The 17,932-nt window shown below is 49.2% G+C and overlaps 1 protein-coding gene across 5 annotated transcripts in view; it reads right to left on the bottom strand.

Moving 5' to 3' along the window:
• RALGAPA2 (Ral GTPase activating protein catalytic subunit alpha 2) overlaps positions 1 to 17,932 on the bottom strand; it is a 115,845-nt gene that overhangs the window by 35,365 nt on the left and 62,548 nt on the right. For all 5 annotated transcript variants that reach the window (XM_057433119.1, XM_057433120.1, XM_057433118.1 and 2 more), the window contains 6 exons: positions 17,005 to 17,773; positions 16,629 to 16,700; positions 15,536 to 15,659; positions 14,359 to 14,514; positions 7,011 to 7,169; positions 1,844 to 1,971 (listed from right to left, as the gene is read on the bottom strand). In XM_057433119.1, coding sequence (XP_057289102.1) covers positions 1,844 to 1,971; positions 7,011 to 7,169; positions 14,359 to 14,514; positions 15,536 to 15,659; positions 16,629 to 16,700; positions 17,005 to 17,773 — 1,408 coding nt within the window. The remainder of the gene's footprint in view (positions 1 to 1,843; positions 1,972 to 7,010; positions 7,170 to 14,358; positions 14,515 to 15,535; positions 15,660 to 16,628; positions 16,701 to 17,004; positions 17,774 to 17,932) is intronic.

The following is a 17,932-nucleotide window of genomic DNA, read 5'->3' as shown; positions in this document are numbered from 1 at the left end:
TCTGTTTCTCCCTCCCATTGGAAATTTTTGTATTATTTCACCTTTTGAGTTGTTTTCATCTCCAGATAATAGCATCTCTCATGAAAATAGCAGGATTATTTCATCATCATGAAAGTAACATCTCTCAGTCTGACAGTTACTAGAGTCCTTCACTTACTGTTCAAATCCTCCTGTTCCAGTAGCAGTCAGCAGAGCCATTTCCTGTGTGTGCACCCTGCCGGAGCTACAAAACCCCATTACTGCATGGGACAGGTCCATACACCACCTGTATACACCTACAGCCCAGCTTGTGGCTCACTAAGGATTTCAGTATAGCTAAAGGTGTTACCTATAGCAGCAGTTACGGAAAGCTTTTTCTCCCTCTGCAGCATCATCCTGACAGGAACATCCCACCACGTTCTCTCTGCCCAGCATCAGAGGGTTTTCAATCCACTTTCATCTATCAAACAGACAAGTGGCAGTTGATTCACTGCAGATACCGTTGATGCGAAAACAGGCACAAGAAAGGAAGAAAAGAATCCGGGGACAGATGCTGCTCCAGCAAGCCCTCACACATATGCTGGGAAGGGGCATGTGCTATCATGTTCCTGCTGCTCATGTTCCCCTGGGGACAAGGAGGACCCAGAGAGGCCCGGCTGGGAAGCAGGAGCACGGCAGGATGCTGAAAGTCAAAAGGAAGAGCAGGAGTGGGAATTGGAGGACTCCAGCCGGGGTGAGGTGCTGGGATAGCAGCAGGGTCTCTGTTACTCACGTTAACTTTACTGCTTTAGAGCTATTGTTATACGTGGGCTATAGGAGCGGAGGGGTGAAGCTCAGTTCTGCACAGAAGCACTTCGGTAATTACCTAGAGCTCTCTCCCAAAACCACCCCGGAAAACTCAGCAAGGTTCGTATCTGCTCAGAGCCAACTGCACAGGCAACAACCCCATCTTCGCTTTAAAGCAGGTCACAGCCACGTTCATACCATACAAACTCATTTAACCACAGTGCTGCTTCTCGTTGCTGCCCGCTTCTGCAGAGTGCACTGGAGAGAATTTAGCCTTTAAATAAACAGAACAGTATTTTGTGGATATTTGTGTTTAAAAATGCCTCACACTGATCAGTGTTCTCTCCAAAACGTTTCATTTACAAACTCTTTCTCAGTGTCACATCGTTATAGAAATACTCAGATCAACAGCTCCCCAAAGCAAATGCAGTGCAGCGAGTGCTGGTCCCAAGATAAGAGAGATGATCACAAAACAAGCTATAAAATGTTTCTGGCATAATTATGGCATCATAAGAAAATCCCAGCATAGGTGAAACCCAGCAGCAATGTTGTCAGTACAGAACACAAGAGTAAGTCTGCTCCCAGCCCCGCAGCAGAGCAGCACACCTGAGAGTTACCTTCCAGCACCTGAGCGAAGAGAGGTTCTGAAAATGCCCCAATACAGATGTGGCTGGAATGAAACTGGAATTTGGGAATGGAAACATCCGTATCTGAGGCTAAATCCCACCCATTTTACTAACGGAACAAGCCCAAGTGAAGACTTTTGGACCACCTCTTTGAGTAAGATAAGAACAGGACCAAGCTCTATGTACAACCCAATACACATGGTAGGAAACTTCTGTTAGTGAGAAAGAAAACTGAGTATTGCTGTTACTTACAGCTCAAAGGGTCAGCGTTAAGCCCGAGCCTGCCAACATCAGACTGAAGCTGCTGGAGAACACTCCTGTCACGTTATGATCTTATGAAGACCTTTCCCAGTGAACTCCAATGGAAGGCTGTCATCCCAGCTTACCTCTCTGCAGAACAGCGCGCAAGTACGCGCCCTGCCAAGGAGCCCGGCCCCCGGAGCAAAGGATACAAGCTCTGGTAGAGCGGGATGAGGGATTTGACAGCCCTGCTGGCGTTGATGCACGTGGCACAGATGAGGCTCGGCAGCAGCTTCGCGGTCACGATGGCTCCGTCGAAGAGAGGACCAAAGAATGGCACCTGTGCACCCAAGCAGACACAACGCGTGTGAGGCTGAGGTTAGTGCAAAGCACGGGAGCAACTCCCACAGTCACGCACAGGAGCAGCGTGCCAAAACCCGGGTCCCACTCCATGAGCAGTGCGTTATTCTGCCATAAACTGGTACGACCGCATTGTGGAAACCACCACCCTGAGGGGCAGGGCCAGGACAGGCACAAGCACCTCAAGGTGCTGAACCCTGCTCCTGCAGCCTCACGTCCAGAGGAACCCCCCCAGGCCCCGTGCTGGCACACAGCTCCTCACACAAAGGCTGTACGAGGTTAGAGAGATGCTTTATGACAGCGATAGGTGCCTGGAATTGCATACGTGTAACAGGCTCTGCCATGCCGAACCCAGGAAATACTGATGTTTAAACACATCTTAGTGTTTCCAAGCAAACTCCTTCCCCTTCCACAACAAAACCAACCCCAACCCCCAGCCCAAGCCCCAGACAGAAGCCAGCAGCAATTATCAATATGTAAGCTATGGATTTTTTCCATCTGTACAGGGGCTTATCACATAAATAAATACCCTCCATTATTCTTCTGCAACTGCTCTTGGGTGACTGTGACAGTCATTCAATAACTGGACAAAGGGAATAATATAAATCCCCTGCATCTAGGGAATTCCTCTAATTAGAAGTGGCAATGAATTACAGAAGAAATTTGGTTTTAATCTAACATCTGCAAATGACAGCTGTCTTTCCAGCACAGTTATTCTGTCATTCCGTTACTTAAAGAGTTACCCACCCCCAAAAACCAGGTTAGTGTAAAATGTGGCCATAGTGGCTTTGCCTTTGTTTTTTGATGCTGGCATTCCCACCATGGCGGTTGGAAAGAAAGGGGTCAAGGAGGAATTCTACCCCACCAACCGGGGATGTTGTAGAGCATCAAGTCTCTCCTCTTTAAGCAGTAACATTCCCTAGTTGACACATATGGTGTTCACAGGATTGACAAAAGGAGAAAACTTGTAAACCTGCATTTGCACGGCAGCACAAATAAGATTAAGTACAGACTGGTATTAAAATGACAGCAGCTCGCAGTTACCAGACACTTAGAGCAGATGAGCACTTCCACACGGAGGGAACTGCACCATCGGGCTTTCTGAGGAGCCAGGTTTGCTCCCAGGACTTTGCTCCAGGCTTTCAAAGCCAGCTGCAGCCCAGGCATGGGGTGGATTTTGTTAACGCCGTGTACACAGGTTGTACATGTACAGTGCAGACGAGGTGTGTACATTTATGCACCTTATCTCTGTGTGTGTATGAATACATACATGTGCATAAGCTCACATTTAAAACCATTTCAGTGGCTCTCTCCAGTAAGTTTATCAAAACCACCTCCAATCTGACATTTTAAAACTAAGTTAAAGAATGGCTTTCTCTGGAAGTTTAAAAGTCAGAATTTACACTTCCTTTAACCAGAAGAGGAGGCTAAGCCAGGCTGAACCCTAAATCCAGAGAGCTTTCCTGAGCATCCCTGACCAGGGTGCAGAGATACGAGTGCAGTGGGAGCGCTGGAGGGTGACTTCCCAGCACTGGGACACAGGCTTTTCCAGCATGCCCCGAACGCTCAGACAGGTTTATTTCAGGATCTGTCCCCATGGCACCTGTTTTGTCCGAAGTTCCCAGCACTTCACAAGGAGCTCGGCCTGCTCTGGCAGATGGAAAAGAGAATACTGCAAGGGATGGAAGTGACTTTGTGGGGCGGGCACTGGCTTTCCAGCCGCAGGTGAAGCCCAGTGCAGCCGCAACCAGGAGCAGGGTTTGCCAGCGGGATCCCAGCTCTGGGATGTGTGGCTGACCCTGGAGACTGCCCGGCCTGGCAGGAGCAGCACAGGCAGGCACAGTGCAGGCAGGGAGCAACAGAGCAGGCAGCAGGAGCAGCAGCACAAGAGCAGGGAAGGCAGGAAGAACAGTGCAGGCAGGGAGAAACAACACAGGCAGGAGCAAGGAAGGCAGGAGCAGCAGCACAGGCAAGAAGCAGGGAAGGCAGGAAGAGCAGCACAGGCAGCAGTAGCAATGCAGGCAGCAGCAGCACAGGCAGGAGCAGTGCAGGCAGGGATCAGCAGCGCAGGCTGCAGCACCAGTGCAGGCAGGCAGGGGCAGTGCAGTGAAGGCAGGGAGAAGCAGCAGCACAGGCAGGGAGCAGTGCAGGCAGGAGCAGCAACACAGGCAGGAGCAGAGCAGGCAGGAGCAGAGCAGGCAGGGAGCAGTGCAGGCAGGAGCAGAGCAGGCAGGGAGCAGTGCAGGCAGGAGCAGAGCAGGCAGGGAGCAGTGCAGGCAGGAGCAGAGCAGGCAGGGAGCAGAGCAGGCAGGAGCAGAGCAGGCAGGGAGCAGTGCAGGCAGGAGCAGCAGTGCAGGCAGGAGCAGCAGAGCAGGCAGGAGCAGAGCAGGCAGGAGCAGCGCAGGCAGGAGCAGCGCAGGCCGGCGCAGCAGAGCAGGCAGGGAGCAGAGCAGGCAGGGAGCAGCAGAGCAGGCAGGAGCAGCAGAGCAGGCAGGAGCAGAGCAGGCAGGAGCAGAGCAGGCAGGAGCAGTGCAGGCCAGAGCAGAGCAGGCAGGAGCAGCAGAGCAGGCAGGGAGCAGCAGAGCAGGCAGGGAGCAGTGCAGGCAGGAGCAGAGCAGGCAGGAGCAGAGCAGGCAGGGAGCAGCGCAGGCAGCGGCACAGCCGGACCATACGCCCTCCCTGACACAAAGCCGGGCATTATTCATTCCGAGCAGCCCCAGCGGCCACGCTCGGGGTCATTAAAGTCAATGGGAGTCGCGTATCGTCAGCTTCCATCTGTACAGGGGCTGGAGGGGGGACCCCGGCACAGGGACGCGCTCCCGGCTCAGCGCTCTCCGTGGGTCGGAATTAAACACCCACTGGAGGAAAACGGTGCTTTGAGTGGCTACGAACCCACGTTTGGCTTTGACGGGACTCAATGAAAAAGAGAGGGAAGGGAAACGTCCCCTTCCTGGAGCGCCCAAATGTCAGCGCGGCTTCTCCACGAGGCAAAATTTAATATTCAGCCCCTCGCAAGCACCTGCTTCATTACAACCTCCCGGAGAAAAATCACCATTTCCGTTGCCCGCAGTAAAAGTAGGCAAGGTTAAATAAACCTTCTGAGCACAAAGGCTGCCCCTCTCCAGCGCGCAGCACTAGTTAAAGGAGTGGGGAACGGGGAAATTATTGTACCAAATGGCTGAGAATTAATCTCTGCTGACTAGCTGCAATCTAACGAGGCATCTGTGTCCCAGGGAACCCGCAGCATGTCCCTGGCGGTATGTGCCGCGTGTAGTCTGCCTGGCATTCTTTGTCCCCTTTTGCAGGCAGCTTTTCGTCTCATTGTTCAGAATATCCTCATGCATCTGTGACGCGTGGAATGCATTCACACTAACAGACTTACTATTGTCTTCCCCCAGCAGCTTTGTCGGGCAAAGACTGCATCCCGGCTCCTGATAATTATATTGCTTAATTAATCAAGACAAAAAAAATTTGCAAATCATTGCCCGGTTGCCAAGCAGGGAGATAAAAAATGAAAACAATACAAGCCGAGGCAATATAACAAAAGTAACAGCTATCTGATCAGAAATTCTTCTATAATGAAGCTATTAATGCTAAATCGGTTAATGTTAACATTGCTCCAGGTGTCTCTGCTTAGATGCAAACAAAAAGGCTAACATTATGTATATAAAAGGCCAAATGTTGCCATGGATTCTGTAACCTGATAGAGAGGACAGCCTTTTCATTTGATTAGGGAATGCAATTTAAATACCAGGGACCGAAGCCAAACAACAGACATTTCTCTCTGCAAGCCTCTCTCATTCACCCTGGGGTCAGTAGCTGGTGAACAAAAGGTCAGCCACACTTGCCCTGGAAATGTCTGGATTAATTTTATTACATTGTAATGGTTTGTACTTTAAATGTAGGGATAACACTAAATTTCCAGTTAGCTATTCTTCTTTCTGCCCGGTGGGTGTTTTTGACTAATATGGAAGATGACATGGCTTTTCTCCACTGCTCCACAGAATTACCAAGCGTGTTCGTAATGCCAAGTCCTGATGTTCCTGATGGAACATGAAAAGCTAAAACTCCCCCAAAATACACTGCAGAGCTCAAAATCAAGTAGGGAAAACACCACTATTTCAATGTAGAAACCAAGTTTGAAACATACACTGGCAAACCACTGGCTGTTAATACCTGATAACTCCATCAATATATAATATAATCTAATATATAATATCAATATATAACAACTCCATCATTCATAACTCAAAAAATACCAGCTGGTAAATACATACCTGACGTAGGCATTTATCCACAGCTGGTTATTCTCTTGACAAACATTGTCCCTCATATAAAGGAAATGGGATTGATCACACTGATTGCTTTCATAAAGCTTATTTTATATACATTTTTGCATCCATAATGTACCAGACAAGCATTAAAGTAGCTTTTTTTCCCTATATATGGACAGATGTACCTACACACCCCTGACATTTGGCAAAGAAAAAAATTCATTCTTTCCAAAACGTGTCTAAAATGTGGTTGCATTAACAATGATTTGAACAGAAAACACCAAACCTGATGTAAGGATACCCAGTGTCTGCACCATCCCACTGAGTCACATCATGAGGTTACACACGGTACCACACGTACAGCAGCAACCGAGCTGCATGGAGTGAATTCATAGCAAATAAGGAATTTATGTCTTGATTATTTTGCTGTTATTGCCTCATAGTGGAAATTCACAATGACTTTGAGCACTGTTCTTATTGTACAATAGCTCCTATGGGTTGAGAATGCTGGAATATTTCTTTAAGCGCTGAGCACAACTGTAACATGAACTAGCAGCCATTTCCACCACTATTCATAATTCCAGGTTTAAGATAAAAGCTCATTGCTCAGCATACTTTTAAACTGAGATGGAGGGACTGTATTTTGTATTTGCTGGTAAAACAAACCCAAAGCACTGAGCTTTATTTAACAACTGGTCCCTTGCATAACACATAGGAGAGATGCAGTAAATCAATCAAAACATACCTCTGGTTTCTTCATTATCTCTATGAAAAACATGTGATTCTTCATGGGGTAAATAACAATTAGAACATCTCCAAAGTCTGTGGGAATAATGCCTCTGCGGTAGTTCCTGGTGTGCTCAGACCAGACGATGTGAACCTCATCATTTCCCAAGTGACGAAGCTGCAACAGCAAATTGGCTCTTTATTAATCAGAGTGATAACAACAGTTTATGAGGGGTCAGGGCTTACAAATTGAATTACAACACTCAATAGTAGAAATATTTCATTACAGAAAAAGCGAAAATATTGGTTTTGTCCAGTTACTCATGAAAAGATGAGCTAAAGAATTCGTTCCCTTCTGAAGGCATCGCTGGTGATGGCTAATTAAGTAATTACCAAACCAGCCATTAGTGTGAGATGTAAATGTACATCACCTGCAATCACTTCACATGGAAATCTGAACTACCAGAACTAACCCTTACCCCACAGAACATAGTGCAGCCTCAAGAAGGCGGCTGTCACAGAAGGATGCAATGCCTCAACTCAGGATGCCCAGAAACCCCATCACTAACCACTGTTCCTGGTTTATTACATTGCAGATAGCCCCTTGCTGGCTTTGGGAAGGACTTTTTGCTGGAAAATAGCTGGGCACCGTGAATTAGAGGCGAGTGGCAAATGCCGTGGCAGTTACCTTGTTATCTGGAGCTGAATTACATAAAATATGGATAACGCTAAATGTGACGGAGGGAACGCATCTGAAAGCCGCGGGTCTGCTTTGTTACTGGAGGGGCTGGAGGTGATCTAACAGATGGCAGCGAGTGTTTGGCAATCGTGTACAAGCCACGCACAATAGTTTCAACTGTAAGCTTTAAAGTTAAAATTTAATCCACACGCAGAATGCCAGCCCAGAGCAGAAAGAGAATTTAAGTCCCACTTAAAGCTTAAAAGCCCCCCCCCTCCCCTCCAGACACACACAATTCGGTGCTAGCCCCTGAACAATGTGCACAATAGCCCTGACAAAGCAGCCAAACGGGCCCGGCTCTTCACTGCCTCTGGGCGGGGGGAGGAAAGAGGAAAGGAAAAAAAAGTAGTGATTTTCCCTGGTAAATAAGGGAGCAAATCCCCACCCGCCTTGCATCAGCCCTACCCTAGCTCCCAGATCCACCGACTGCCGTTACAAGTAAAGCCTTCTGCTGCTATACACCAGGGGAAACTACCCTCCCTGTGAGAGAAACATGGCAAAGCTGTGACACGTTGTGAGAATCAGGTGCAACCACCAACCTGCCCTACAGCTCATACTCTAGTCGAGTAAAATAAAGCCAAGTTTGCAGAGTGACCCAGATTCCCAGCTTAATTTAATGAACCGGCAGGCAAAGAGTTGTATTCTATCCCTCGGTGTAAATAAAAGAAATTTTTAGTTCTGTCTAAAGAAAATACAAACCATTTGTCTTATAAAATCACTAAGTGCTATTCCTAAAGCTTCTTCCATGCACAACCATCAACACAAGTTGCTGTCCTCAGTCACCCTCATTTCTGTGAGTCTCTTCTCTTTTCTTACTTGCTCAGTAAAACAAAGCAGCACCCACACAGCACCGATGCTGACAGTACCACGGTGCAGTCTCACACACCCTAACCTCAGCAGGAATTCACACGTACAACCAGACCTGGACTTCCCTTCCGTGGGCAGACGCAGCCGTGTCACCTCAATAGCACCCAAAAGCCAGACCTGAAGTTTCCTGTTAAAAGCCCAGAGATCTGTGTGGCAACAACAGGTTTTAATGTGGAGGAGCCGGGAGCCTGGCCAGCCTGTTCTGCCCCAGCCGAAGCTGGGCTGTGGTGTTCCATGGGAGCTGAGCGGGGAGCCAGCTGTATTCAGAGCAGGCAGCGCCTGCAGTGTACAAGGCTGTGCCCAATACTACACAGAGCTCTGGCACGGCCTTCACAACACAGAGGAAGCCCACATTTAGCAACCTCTGCTTTAGAAAGCCCAACAAATGAACACAGAAACTGCACTCTAAAGGTGATGCAATTTTCCAGTTGCATGTGGCAATTCCTGAGCTAACACAGCTCTTCCCCAGAACAACCTGTGAAGGAAAGGCTCTGCACTGCCTCACCTCGGACTGCTATAAACCAGTGATCGCACTTTGTCCAAACACTGCTTCAGAGACCCTTTGTACACCACAAGGAACTGTTCTGCTAATAATCAAACACTTTTCATGCGGAAGAAACCCAAACCACTTTGTACTTATACCACATCCAAGAGAACAAAATTCAGTGAACAGAAAGTCAGATCAACTGATGCTGCTGTGCTTGAGAGAGGGAGTGATTTGTGCCTCAAATCTTGCCAACATCGTGCAATAATAAATTCCTGCCTTTGCTGCAGTCCTCATGGCAGGCTGTAAGGCATTGCAAAGCTCAAGCTACCTGCCACCGTTTCCAAGTCACAGGTCTTTAATCATCACATGTATAAGGTATAATGCTACAAACATAAAACTGGTATTAATAAACATTATTTGCTCTTGAAAGAAAATGCCACTGATAAAAAGCACTGTAATAACGTTATCAGTGACAACAGCCCAGCTGCTGCTCCGCAGCCCTGCTCCCTCACAAGGCGCTGTGGGGCAGAGTCTGCGCCCTGAAGGACAGAAGCGAGCTTTGCCTGGGGGCCCGAAGCAGCGCAGAGGTGGTGTTTGGAGGCAGAGGCCCCGGCCGTGTCCTTCATGAGGGGCAGGGTCAGAGGGGAAGAAAAAACTCCGTTAGAGAAAGTCCCCCAGCAGCCAGGAAACAAGATCTGTGTTAAAGCAAAACCCAAAGACGGCTCAGCCGCGGGCCCTCAGACGTTCCAGTTCATTGCTGACCTGAAGGGTCTGCACAGATGTGCCAGGAAGGCAGCTCCGGAGCCCGCAAGTGCTCCTCGGGAGCGAGCTGGCAGCGCTCGGGGGCTCAGCCGCGCCTGCAGGAACAAAGCATGGAGCCACGGCCCGGGCTCTCTGACCCTGCAGCGCCAGCGCCTGCGAGCGGCGGGCACCGCTGCTGCCGTGCGCGGCGCGGCCGAGGATGAGCTCTGCTGCGCGCCCGCTCAGCGCTAACGCGGAGGGGAGAGCGCAGCCGTGCCGGGAGCCCAGCGAGCACCCGGAGCGCACCGAGAGCTCCTCGGGGGGTCACCGAGCACCGGGAGCGCACCGAGAGCTCCTCGGGGGGTCACCGAGCACCGGGAGCGCACCGGGAGCTCCTCGGGGGGTCACCGAGCACCGGGAGCTGTCCGGTTGCTCGCCGAGCGCCGGCGACTGCTCGGAGCGCGGCGGGGCTGCCCCCGCCCGCAGGCGCGGCGCTGCTGGCGCGGCGCTGGTCACGGCACACACCTCATGGCCTGACCTCCTTTCCCCGCTAATTGCATTACACAGCCAGCTGGCTCCAGAGACGAGTCGTCTGTTTGACTGAAGAATTCCTGCTTTGGGGAAGGCACGGCTGCTACTTTTGCTAAGTACCAGTGGGGGCTGACATCCCCATTGTCTGCTGACAGCGTACGCATCCGAAAATCTAAGTTTTATTTGTAAATTAACCAAGAAACTTCCTGCCAGAACAGTGCTGCCTGGAGACTGATAATGTGTGCCTTTCATTCCCTTTCACTCTTACTGTATCACTGCCAATTTGTTTTTCTGCTGCTCGCCAGCCCTAGGCTATAAAAGCCTTGTAAGACATAAGTGCAATTATAGTCCTGGAGTCAAATGAATTGGACAAATCCAATAGCACAGCTCTGTCCCCACTTTGCAAACCCCTACAGCAGTTAGATTAGCTGCTAAAAATCGAATCTAGCTCCAGCTAACAAATTTCTGCAGCAAAGGAGCAAGAGTTCAGTATGGGGTTGCAACCAGATTTCTGAATTGAAAAGTTCTGCTGTGACAATGGGGAAGATGGAATAAAGCACTCACAACTGCGGCAGCTCGGTTTTAAGGCTTTCAGTACAATTCAGGCAGGATGCTGCTACTATGATTGATCTTCACTTCGCCACGAGACAGGCAGGTTAAAAACCAGTTCAGAGCCAATGCTGCAGAACCCCACAGCAGCAAAGATACCTGCTGAGTTTTGATTATTCCACCAAGAAACATTTTTTTTCAGGGCTCAGACTTATTTGGAGAGGGTTTTTTCCTCTCTTTTTTTCCTTCCCCAAGTAAGCAATATAATACGTCAGCATTTACTTCAACTAAAGGAATACAAACTGCAAATCACAACTGCACTACACAAGAAGGGGCCACGCTCATCCTCAGTAGAAGTGCACTTATTCTTGTGAATTCAAAGCAGAAATGAATTGTCCCTCTTGTGTGCAGTAAACATAAAGAGCCATAATAACATATTTAAGTAAAATTACTGCATCTGCTTCATTCCGCATCGCAGAGAATCCGGCCTCTGCCCCAGCTCCCGGGCCAGCAGGTGGTAAACCCTTCTGTTCTGCTCAGCCCCAGCCCATGAGCCAGGCACCGAGTTCCTGCTGCCTGTCTGCAGGCAAAACAAGCACAGGAGAGCCCACAGAAACAGCATCAAGATCTCAGAGACAAGGGGCTCGAGTCCCACACGCTATCCACGGACAGCCCTGCCGGATGGAAGCAGGGGAAGGCAAGAAAAACGTTGTGGCCCCCACTGCATCCTGACTGGCATCTGATTTTCTGCTTCAGTAACAGTGTCCTCCGTGCCCACTGTGCTGTGCTCCAGCACAGCAAACACTGACATGGAGCAGCGAGCGGGTGACACTGGAATCTGCCTTCCTCTGACACACTGCTATGAAAAGGGAGCATTGTTGGGAAGAAGAAATAAACATGAAATGATGTTGCTGACCTGGACCAACTGCCCCAACAACCTGAGGCGGGAGCCAAGCCCATGCTCGCTGTGCAAGCAGAACTGTTAAAGTGCTGGTGATGACCTGCAGAGTCACTGTGATCTCCGCTGCATCTGATCGCGATGTTAACCCGGTACTGCAGGATGCAGGAGGGCAGCACGGACAGCGGGGGGAACACAAACATTTTCCTCTTGCTTCAGAGTATGTCACAGCAGACACGTGCTTCTCCTCAAGCACACGCCGGTTGTGCTCTGCACAGGCAAAGGCTGCCAAAATCAACGTGGGACTTCTGTGGCCTGAGGAACTGTGCTGCTAAAGCATCGATGTAGCTGTACATCGATGTACTGCAGTACAGGGCCTCCACAGCTAAGGTTTGCAACAGAAATTTCTAGAAATGAGCATGTTTATTGGCTTTTAAGAACCACGGTAGGTTTAATGCTGTCTGCAGAGATGGTTTGGATACGCTCGTGCTCAAAATGCTGGTTTTGAATGCAGGCGAGTTCATCCCTCAGCATCTTCAAAGAACTAGAGACCTATCAATTGTCCAGAAATCTTCCAGTGCTTCTGAAGCACATCCTGCCTCCACCCTTAGCTGCAGGTCTGCCAAGCTGGGTAAGAAGTCTATGCTAATTTGCGCAGGAACACACACTTGCTTATGCAAGAGCTGCCACAAATCAACCAGAACTGTTCTGTGCACAAGCACAGAAGATTATTCCTTTCAAAAAGCCCTCTGGAAGTCCTCTGGTCCAGCCCACCAGCTCCTCAGGTCCACGAGGGTGCTCAGAGCTTTGTCCTTCTTTACAGGACACGCAGTTTGATCCCTGCAGGGCTCCATCCCTACAGCAGATTTTAAGTCTCAGAGCAATTACTTTGCTTGTTTTCTGTGGATAGCAGGTACTGGAGCTGGGCTGGTTTCCCAGCACTTCAAGACTTGGGGACTGGCAACTACAAACTGCTTTTGCTTTTTGTTTCTAACAAAGAAGAAATTCTCCTAAAGCCAACACAGGGAAGACAATTAAACAGAATAACCAGACTCTCTCGATGTCTGTGTTAATCCCTAATGTGGGTGGGAATTAGGAGAATCAGTAAAATAGACTGTTTGCAATTAAACCCCCTCTCTCCCCTTGTGGTAGCTCTGTCAGACTGTGCTCTCTCCTCTCCCTGGTGACGTATTACTCAACAGCGAGACAGTATTTCCACAAAACCCAGGAGCTAAGATTAGAGTAAATGAACACAATTTGAGTAGGAAGAAGGAGACATAGCAGCAGCTCTCAAACATGAGCAAGTCTGCTGCAAAATAATCTGTCCCCGATATCCGTGTGGAACAGCGTCAAGGGCTTAAATTGGAGCAAAGTAGATGCTACAAGAAATGTTCTTGTGGAGCATAGGAATATGTTGCCTAGGGAAACTGGAAAGCATTCATCACTGGAGTTTTTAACTAGCAGCTGGATAAATACTGGCCAGGAACAATAAAATACAGATGGTCCTACCTTAGTGAAGTGACAGAGACCGTACAGCCTCTTCACATGAGCCACAGCCCTACTTCTCCGTCCTGAAGTACTCAGACTGCATTTTCCCCATAGCCATGTAAATCCACTAATATGAAGCTAATGAGTCGCATTCATGAAGAGGAACATGTCATTTTGTTGACTTTTGTTTTAAATGCCAGATAGCACAATAAGAAAAGCAAGGATCTGGTTAACTCTTCAATGCCGGGTGAGGCTTCAGCTCCAGTGATCAGAAATCCCACCTTTTGATTTTGAGGAAAAGCACGTTATTTTGAAACCAAGAGGACAAATGCAATCACCCAATGACATAGTTATGGATGATTTTCAGAGCACAATAGCATCACATGGTAGACTGGATGGCTGCAGCAGCATTATTAACACACATTAACAACCTATGCAGGACAAGTTGCCAATCCTAATTAAAAAGGCAAAGATTTGGTATGCACCTAAAATCTTCTTTGACTCTGAGCAGCAGTTGGCAAGCCCCATCATCTCACATCACTCCTTGTTAGGGAAGACAAATGATCAAGCACTGATACCAACAAAATTTTGGGCTGGGTTCTGGCCATCTTTGAAGCAGAGTCTGCTTGTCAGAATTGTGAATAACTGCATAATGGCTTTACATATCAGCTGGCTGCCTTCGGTACTATGCTTGTCACTTCTCTTTCACTTCTTTTCTTCGCCGTTCCACGCTGGATGATTCATCTGCAAGGTTTTATTATGCTGCATTTGGTTGTTTTGTTCTACCAAACTACAACAGTTTTGGCAGGCAGACAACATACAAATGAAATTATTGCTAATATTATTGCTAATGGTGGCATTTGAGGCTACCATGGAAATGTTAATTGTGTTCCAGAATCCAGAATTTAGATGCCATTTAATCCAGATAATGTAGCTGCAGAGCACCATGTGGCAGAGCAAAGATGGCCTGCGAGGACCAGGCAGCACAATCTGCTTCCAGTTTAAACTTTGATTTAAGCACAGGGAAACTGCAGGCACTGTTGTGACACACACAGGAAGTGATTTACCTTTTTGGTGAGTGAATCATCTGAATCTGAAGGCATCCTCGTGGACACATGGAAAATGATCTCCACGGTGGAGGTAGCGTAGTAGGGTGCTGTCTGTCCTGTGCTGCCGTTGCGCTGCAGGCCACCCATGAACCCCCCGTGCGTGGACAGATCAACCTGATCCATGGCAAGGCAGGATGAGAAGGGATGTGAAGAGACCGATCAATCGTCAGTACTCCTTTATATATCAAGCCCTGGTGAATTTACCCCTTTATGATTCTGCAGCCACCCCAGAGAAAGAGAAGCCTTCCCCTATGGGTTCGTGATCTGAGCATTAGTTAGAGCTGTCTGTTGCCCACTCCTGTATCTGAGCTTTACTAACAGCAGCCACCTCTTAACTAGGCCCCAGTCATTATCTCTGTGGCTCTTTGCCTCCCTTCCAGCAAACACAGCCAGGAAGCAGCAGCATTGTCATGAGCAGCTGCTCCAAGGGCTGTGCAGGCTTAGCAAGCCCACTCCAAGCACACACCCGGAGAAGTAACTGAAGTGCAGAGCAAATACAAACCACCAGGAAAGCTGCAGAACAAAGTGGACGTTGGTACAGGAAGAAAAACCTCAGAAGAAACTATTCTAGAGGATCATTTAGAAGAAATGTCCCTCTGAAGACAAGCCTGTGTCCAAAAGCTTGTCTGTTTTCCCAGCTGCATCACTGAGGATGCCACCTTCCCCTGCAGACCTTGTGTCCCTTAAATCCTTAAGCATGAACACAGTTACTCTCCATATCCAAAACCCAGAAGCGTTCACGGCGGTCTGGTCCCTGACACACCATTTCAGCAGTGCAAACTGAACACAACTGTGTCTGCTCTTTGTAAAGCTCTCCTGTGGCTGGGTACGAGGCCTGACCACAAGGAGTTAATAGGAGGTAAAATGAAGGTAAAGTCATGCTCCAGCTCTCCAAGATGCAGAAATCAGAAGTGTCCCCTACAGCACCGTGGGTCCCTCAGAGACAGGGAGGATGCATTCGTGCAGGAGCAGCATGGGGATTTACAGCACTCTGCTAAGGAGGTGATCTTTGAAGTAGTGCTAAATATCAGTGTGCATTAAAATTTACCTCCCCCCCCCCAATTACAAACCACACAGCGATCTAAGCCCTTGGTTTCCAGTATGTAAGCTTGCCTAAATTTGTGACTACTATTACCTCCCAGCCCAGTCCAGCAACAAAATCTTCATAGGCCTGGCTTCCCCTTGCGTTGGACAGGATGGAGCACTTGTCCTCCTGCCCCTCTGCAATGTAGAACACCGCAATCTTGTGGGTCTCCCGGCTGCGAGGGGATACAAGAAACAAAACTTACACAAGCTATAGCTCAGAGTTATTTTTTAGACCATCTGCACTCAAAAGCAACGAGCAGGTGACCCCCGTTAGCTCTGCACGTCCCTTCCTTCCATGCCCACAGATACATCCCTCACTTCCAGCTCCAGAAGTAGGTTTTCCCCAGTGTTTCCCCCATGACCACAGTGCAGCCAAGAGCAGAGCCGAGTGCAGCAGCAGCAGAAGTGGTGACCAGGTTCCAATTAGAGGGTTAATCACATACATCTGTGCAGCCCTGCAAGGAGGTGCTGGCCCAGGTGTTAACGGGAGCTTAACGTGACCTACAGGATTTTCATTACAGGCTGATGATGTACGAGAAAGAAAAACCACTATTGACTTCCAGAGCCCGGGCTGAGCTGTACATGGCCAACAGGGACAGCTGCCTGCTTTGGAAACAACCTGGGTGGGTTTGGTACGGAAATCGTTGGGATAGCAGAAAACCAGGACTCTTCAATGCTCCAGTTTCCCAAGGGCTGCGTGTCATGTAATGAAGAATCAAACGCAATAAGCAGCACTCTGTTCTGCCACTGCCTGGCTGCAGAGTACTTGTATGGACATCACCCCTCTGACTGCTGCCCCTGACACAGGGCTCGCCCTGCAGGAAACAGTCCTTTGTGTGAGCTGAGCCAAGGCCACGAAATAGCTGGAGATTCTTCCTGCCCTCTCAGCTAAAGAAAACAGGAAACAGGTTGCTGTGCCTTGGGATGTGCTACTGACTGGGAATGCTGTGTATCTAGTGCCAGTGAAGAGAGCTTGTCCATCCATGCTCCAGAGCCCTCCAGAAACAAGCCATCCCTTTTCCATACAGACATTCATATTGCTAGCACACGCAGTTTTACTGAAGCTTGGGTTTGGTGACTTCCCACTGCTCCTTGGGAAACACTCCCCTTGCCAATGGTGTGGGCAGTAACCATTTGCCTACCACTGGCGGGAATCCAGGTTCTTCAGTTCTCGCAGCAGCTTCGAATTCTTCTTCAGAAGATGAAAGCTCTTCCTATGAATACATAAAACAGGAGTTGAAGGGAAAGGCAGCACGGCACAGACACAGCATTTCCTCATTCAAATACCAAGAGAAGGGAATCAAATCAGCACGATGCAAATGGGGGTTTATCATTATTCTTACTGTAAGCAATCTACAAATGTGTATTCAAAAGAATCACTGAAACAGGTACATGTGGAAGTTCAAGATCGTGCTCTGACCACCACCCACCTGTATCATTCTCAATTTAAGAGTGCACAGGTTTGGGGGTAGAAGTGAGAAGAGGACCATAAACGTGCTCTGAATCCTCTCTTCCTACCTTCTATCCCAGGAGTTCATTCCCAAGTCGTTTAGCAAGAGCCGACAGAAGTAGAAGGAAGCCTGTGGTTCAACAGGACGCGGCTCTTCTTGGTGGGCCACCCTCATGCTGAGGTCCGAGCTGCACTTCAGGATGTACTGCTCTTCCTGGGCACTCTGCCTCATCAGGGCCTCCGTGAGCGCGCGCTCCTGCTCACAGCTCATGCCGAAGGGTGGCGGCGCCGGCTCGTTCAGCTTCCGCTGGGGATGCAGGAGGCACTCGGGACTGGTGGTACCAATCCGCTCCAGCAGCTGGTCCAGAGCATCTTCTCCCTCTTCCACCTGAGAAAGGTCTTTCTGGGAAATGAAGTGGTGCTGGGGGGTGCTGGAGACGAGCAGCGCGCTCGCTGGGCTCTGCTGCGGGAGGCAGCCCTCCAGGGGCCCGTACAGTACCCTGCCATCCCAAGAGTACTTCCCTGAGATATCTCTGACGATTACCCTGACGTCCGAGGGCGCTGCTGGTGGCTCAGTGTCCGTCTTCTCCGTGGGGATTTGGAGGTAGGATATAAGAGTACTGTCATTGAAGACGAAGAGCTGCAGGTTGGGGCTCCGGAAGACTTCCGAGGACAGCTCGGAGGACTCCACGTAGGAGTTGTCGTGGTTCTCGCTGAGGAGGCTGTGCAGGATGGCAGGGCCTCCGCTGAGCGGGTAGTGGCTCAGGTGATTCACCAGGTGAGTCATGACCATCCGCGCCGTCAGAGGGATCAGCTCTAAATTCCTCCTCCTTTTTTCTAAAACAAGGAAAACATCACGGATGGATGGGAGCAGCAGGAGCAATTCAAACAGAGCATCGGCACGTTTCTGTTCCTATTGGAGAAGCTTGCCTTAGTTGTTAAGAGAATCAGAGACTCACAGGACAGTTTGGGTTGGAAGGGACCTGAAAGCTCCTC

The sequence above is a fragment of the Pezoporus wallicus genome, unplaced genomic scaffold (genome assembly GCF_028554395.1).
Source record: "Pezoporus wallicus isolate ANWC-B61680 ecotype Strahan unplaced genomic scaffold, APGP_CSIRO_Pwel_v1 contig_5416, whole genome shotgun sequence".
Classification (NCBI taxonomy): Eukaryota; Metazoa; Chordata; class Aves; order Psittaciformes; family Psittacidae; genus Pezoporus; species Pezoporus wallicus.
Note: the sequence above shows the minus strand (reverse complement) of the source record. Positions and strands in the feature narration are given on the sequence as shown.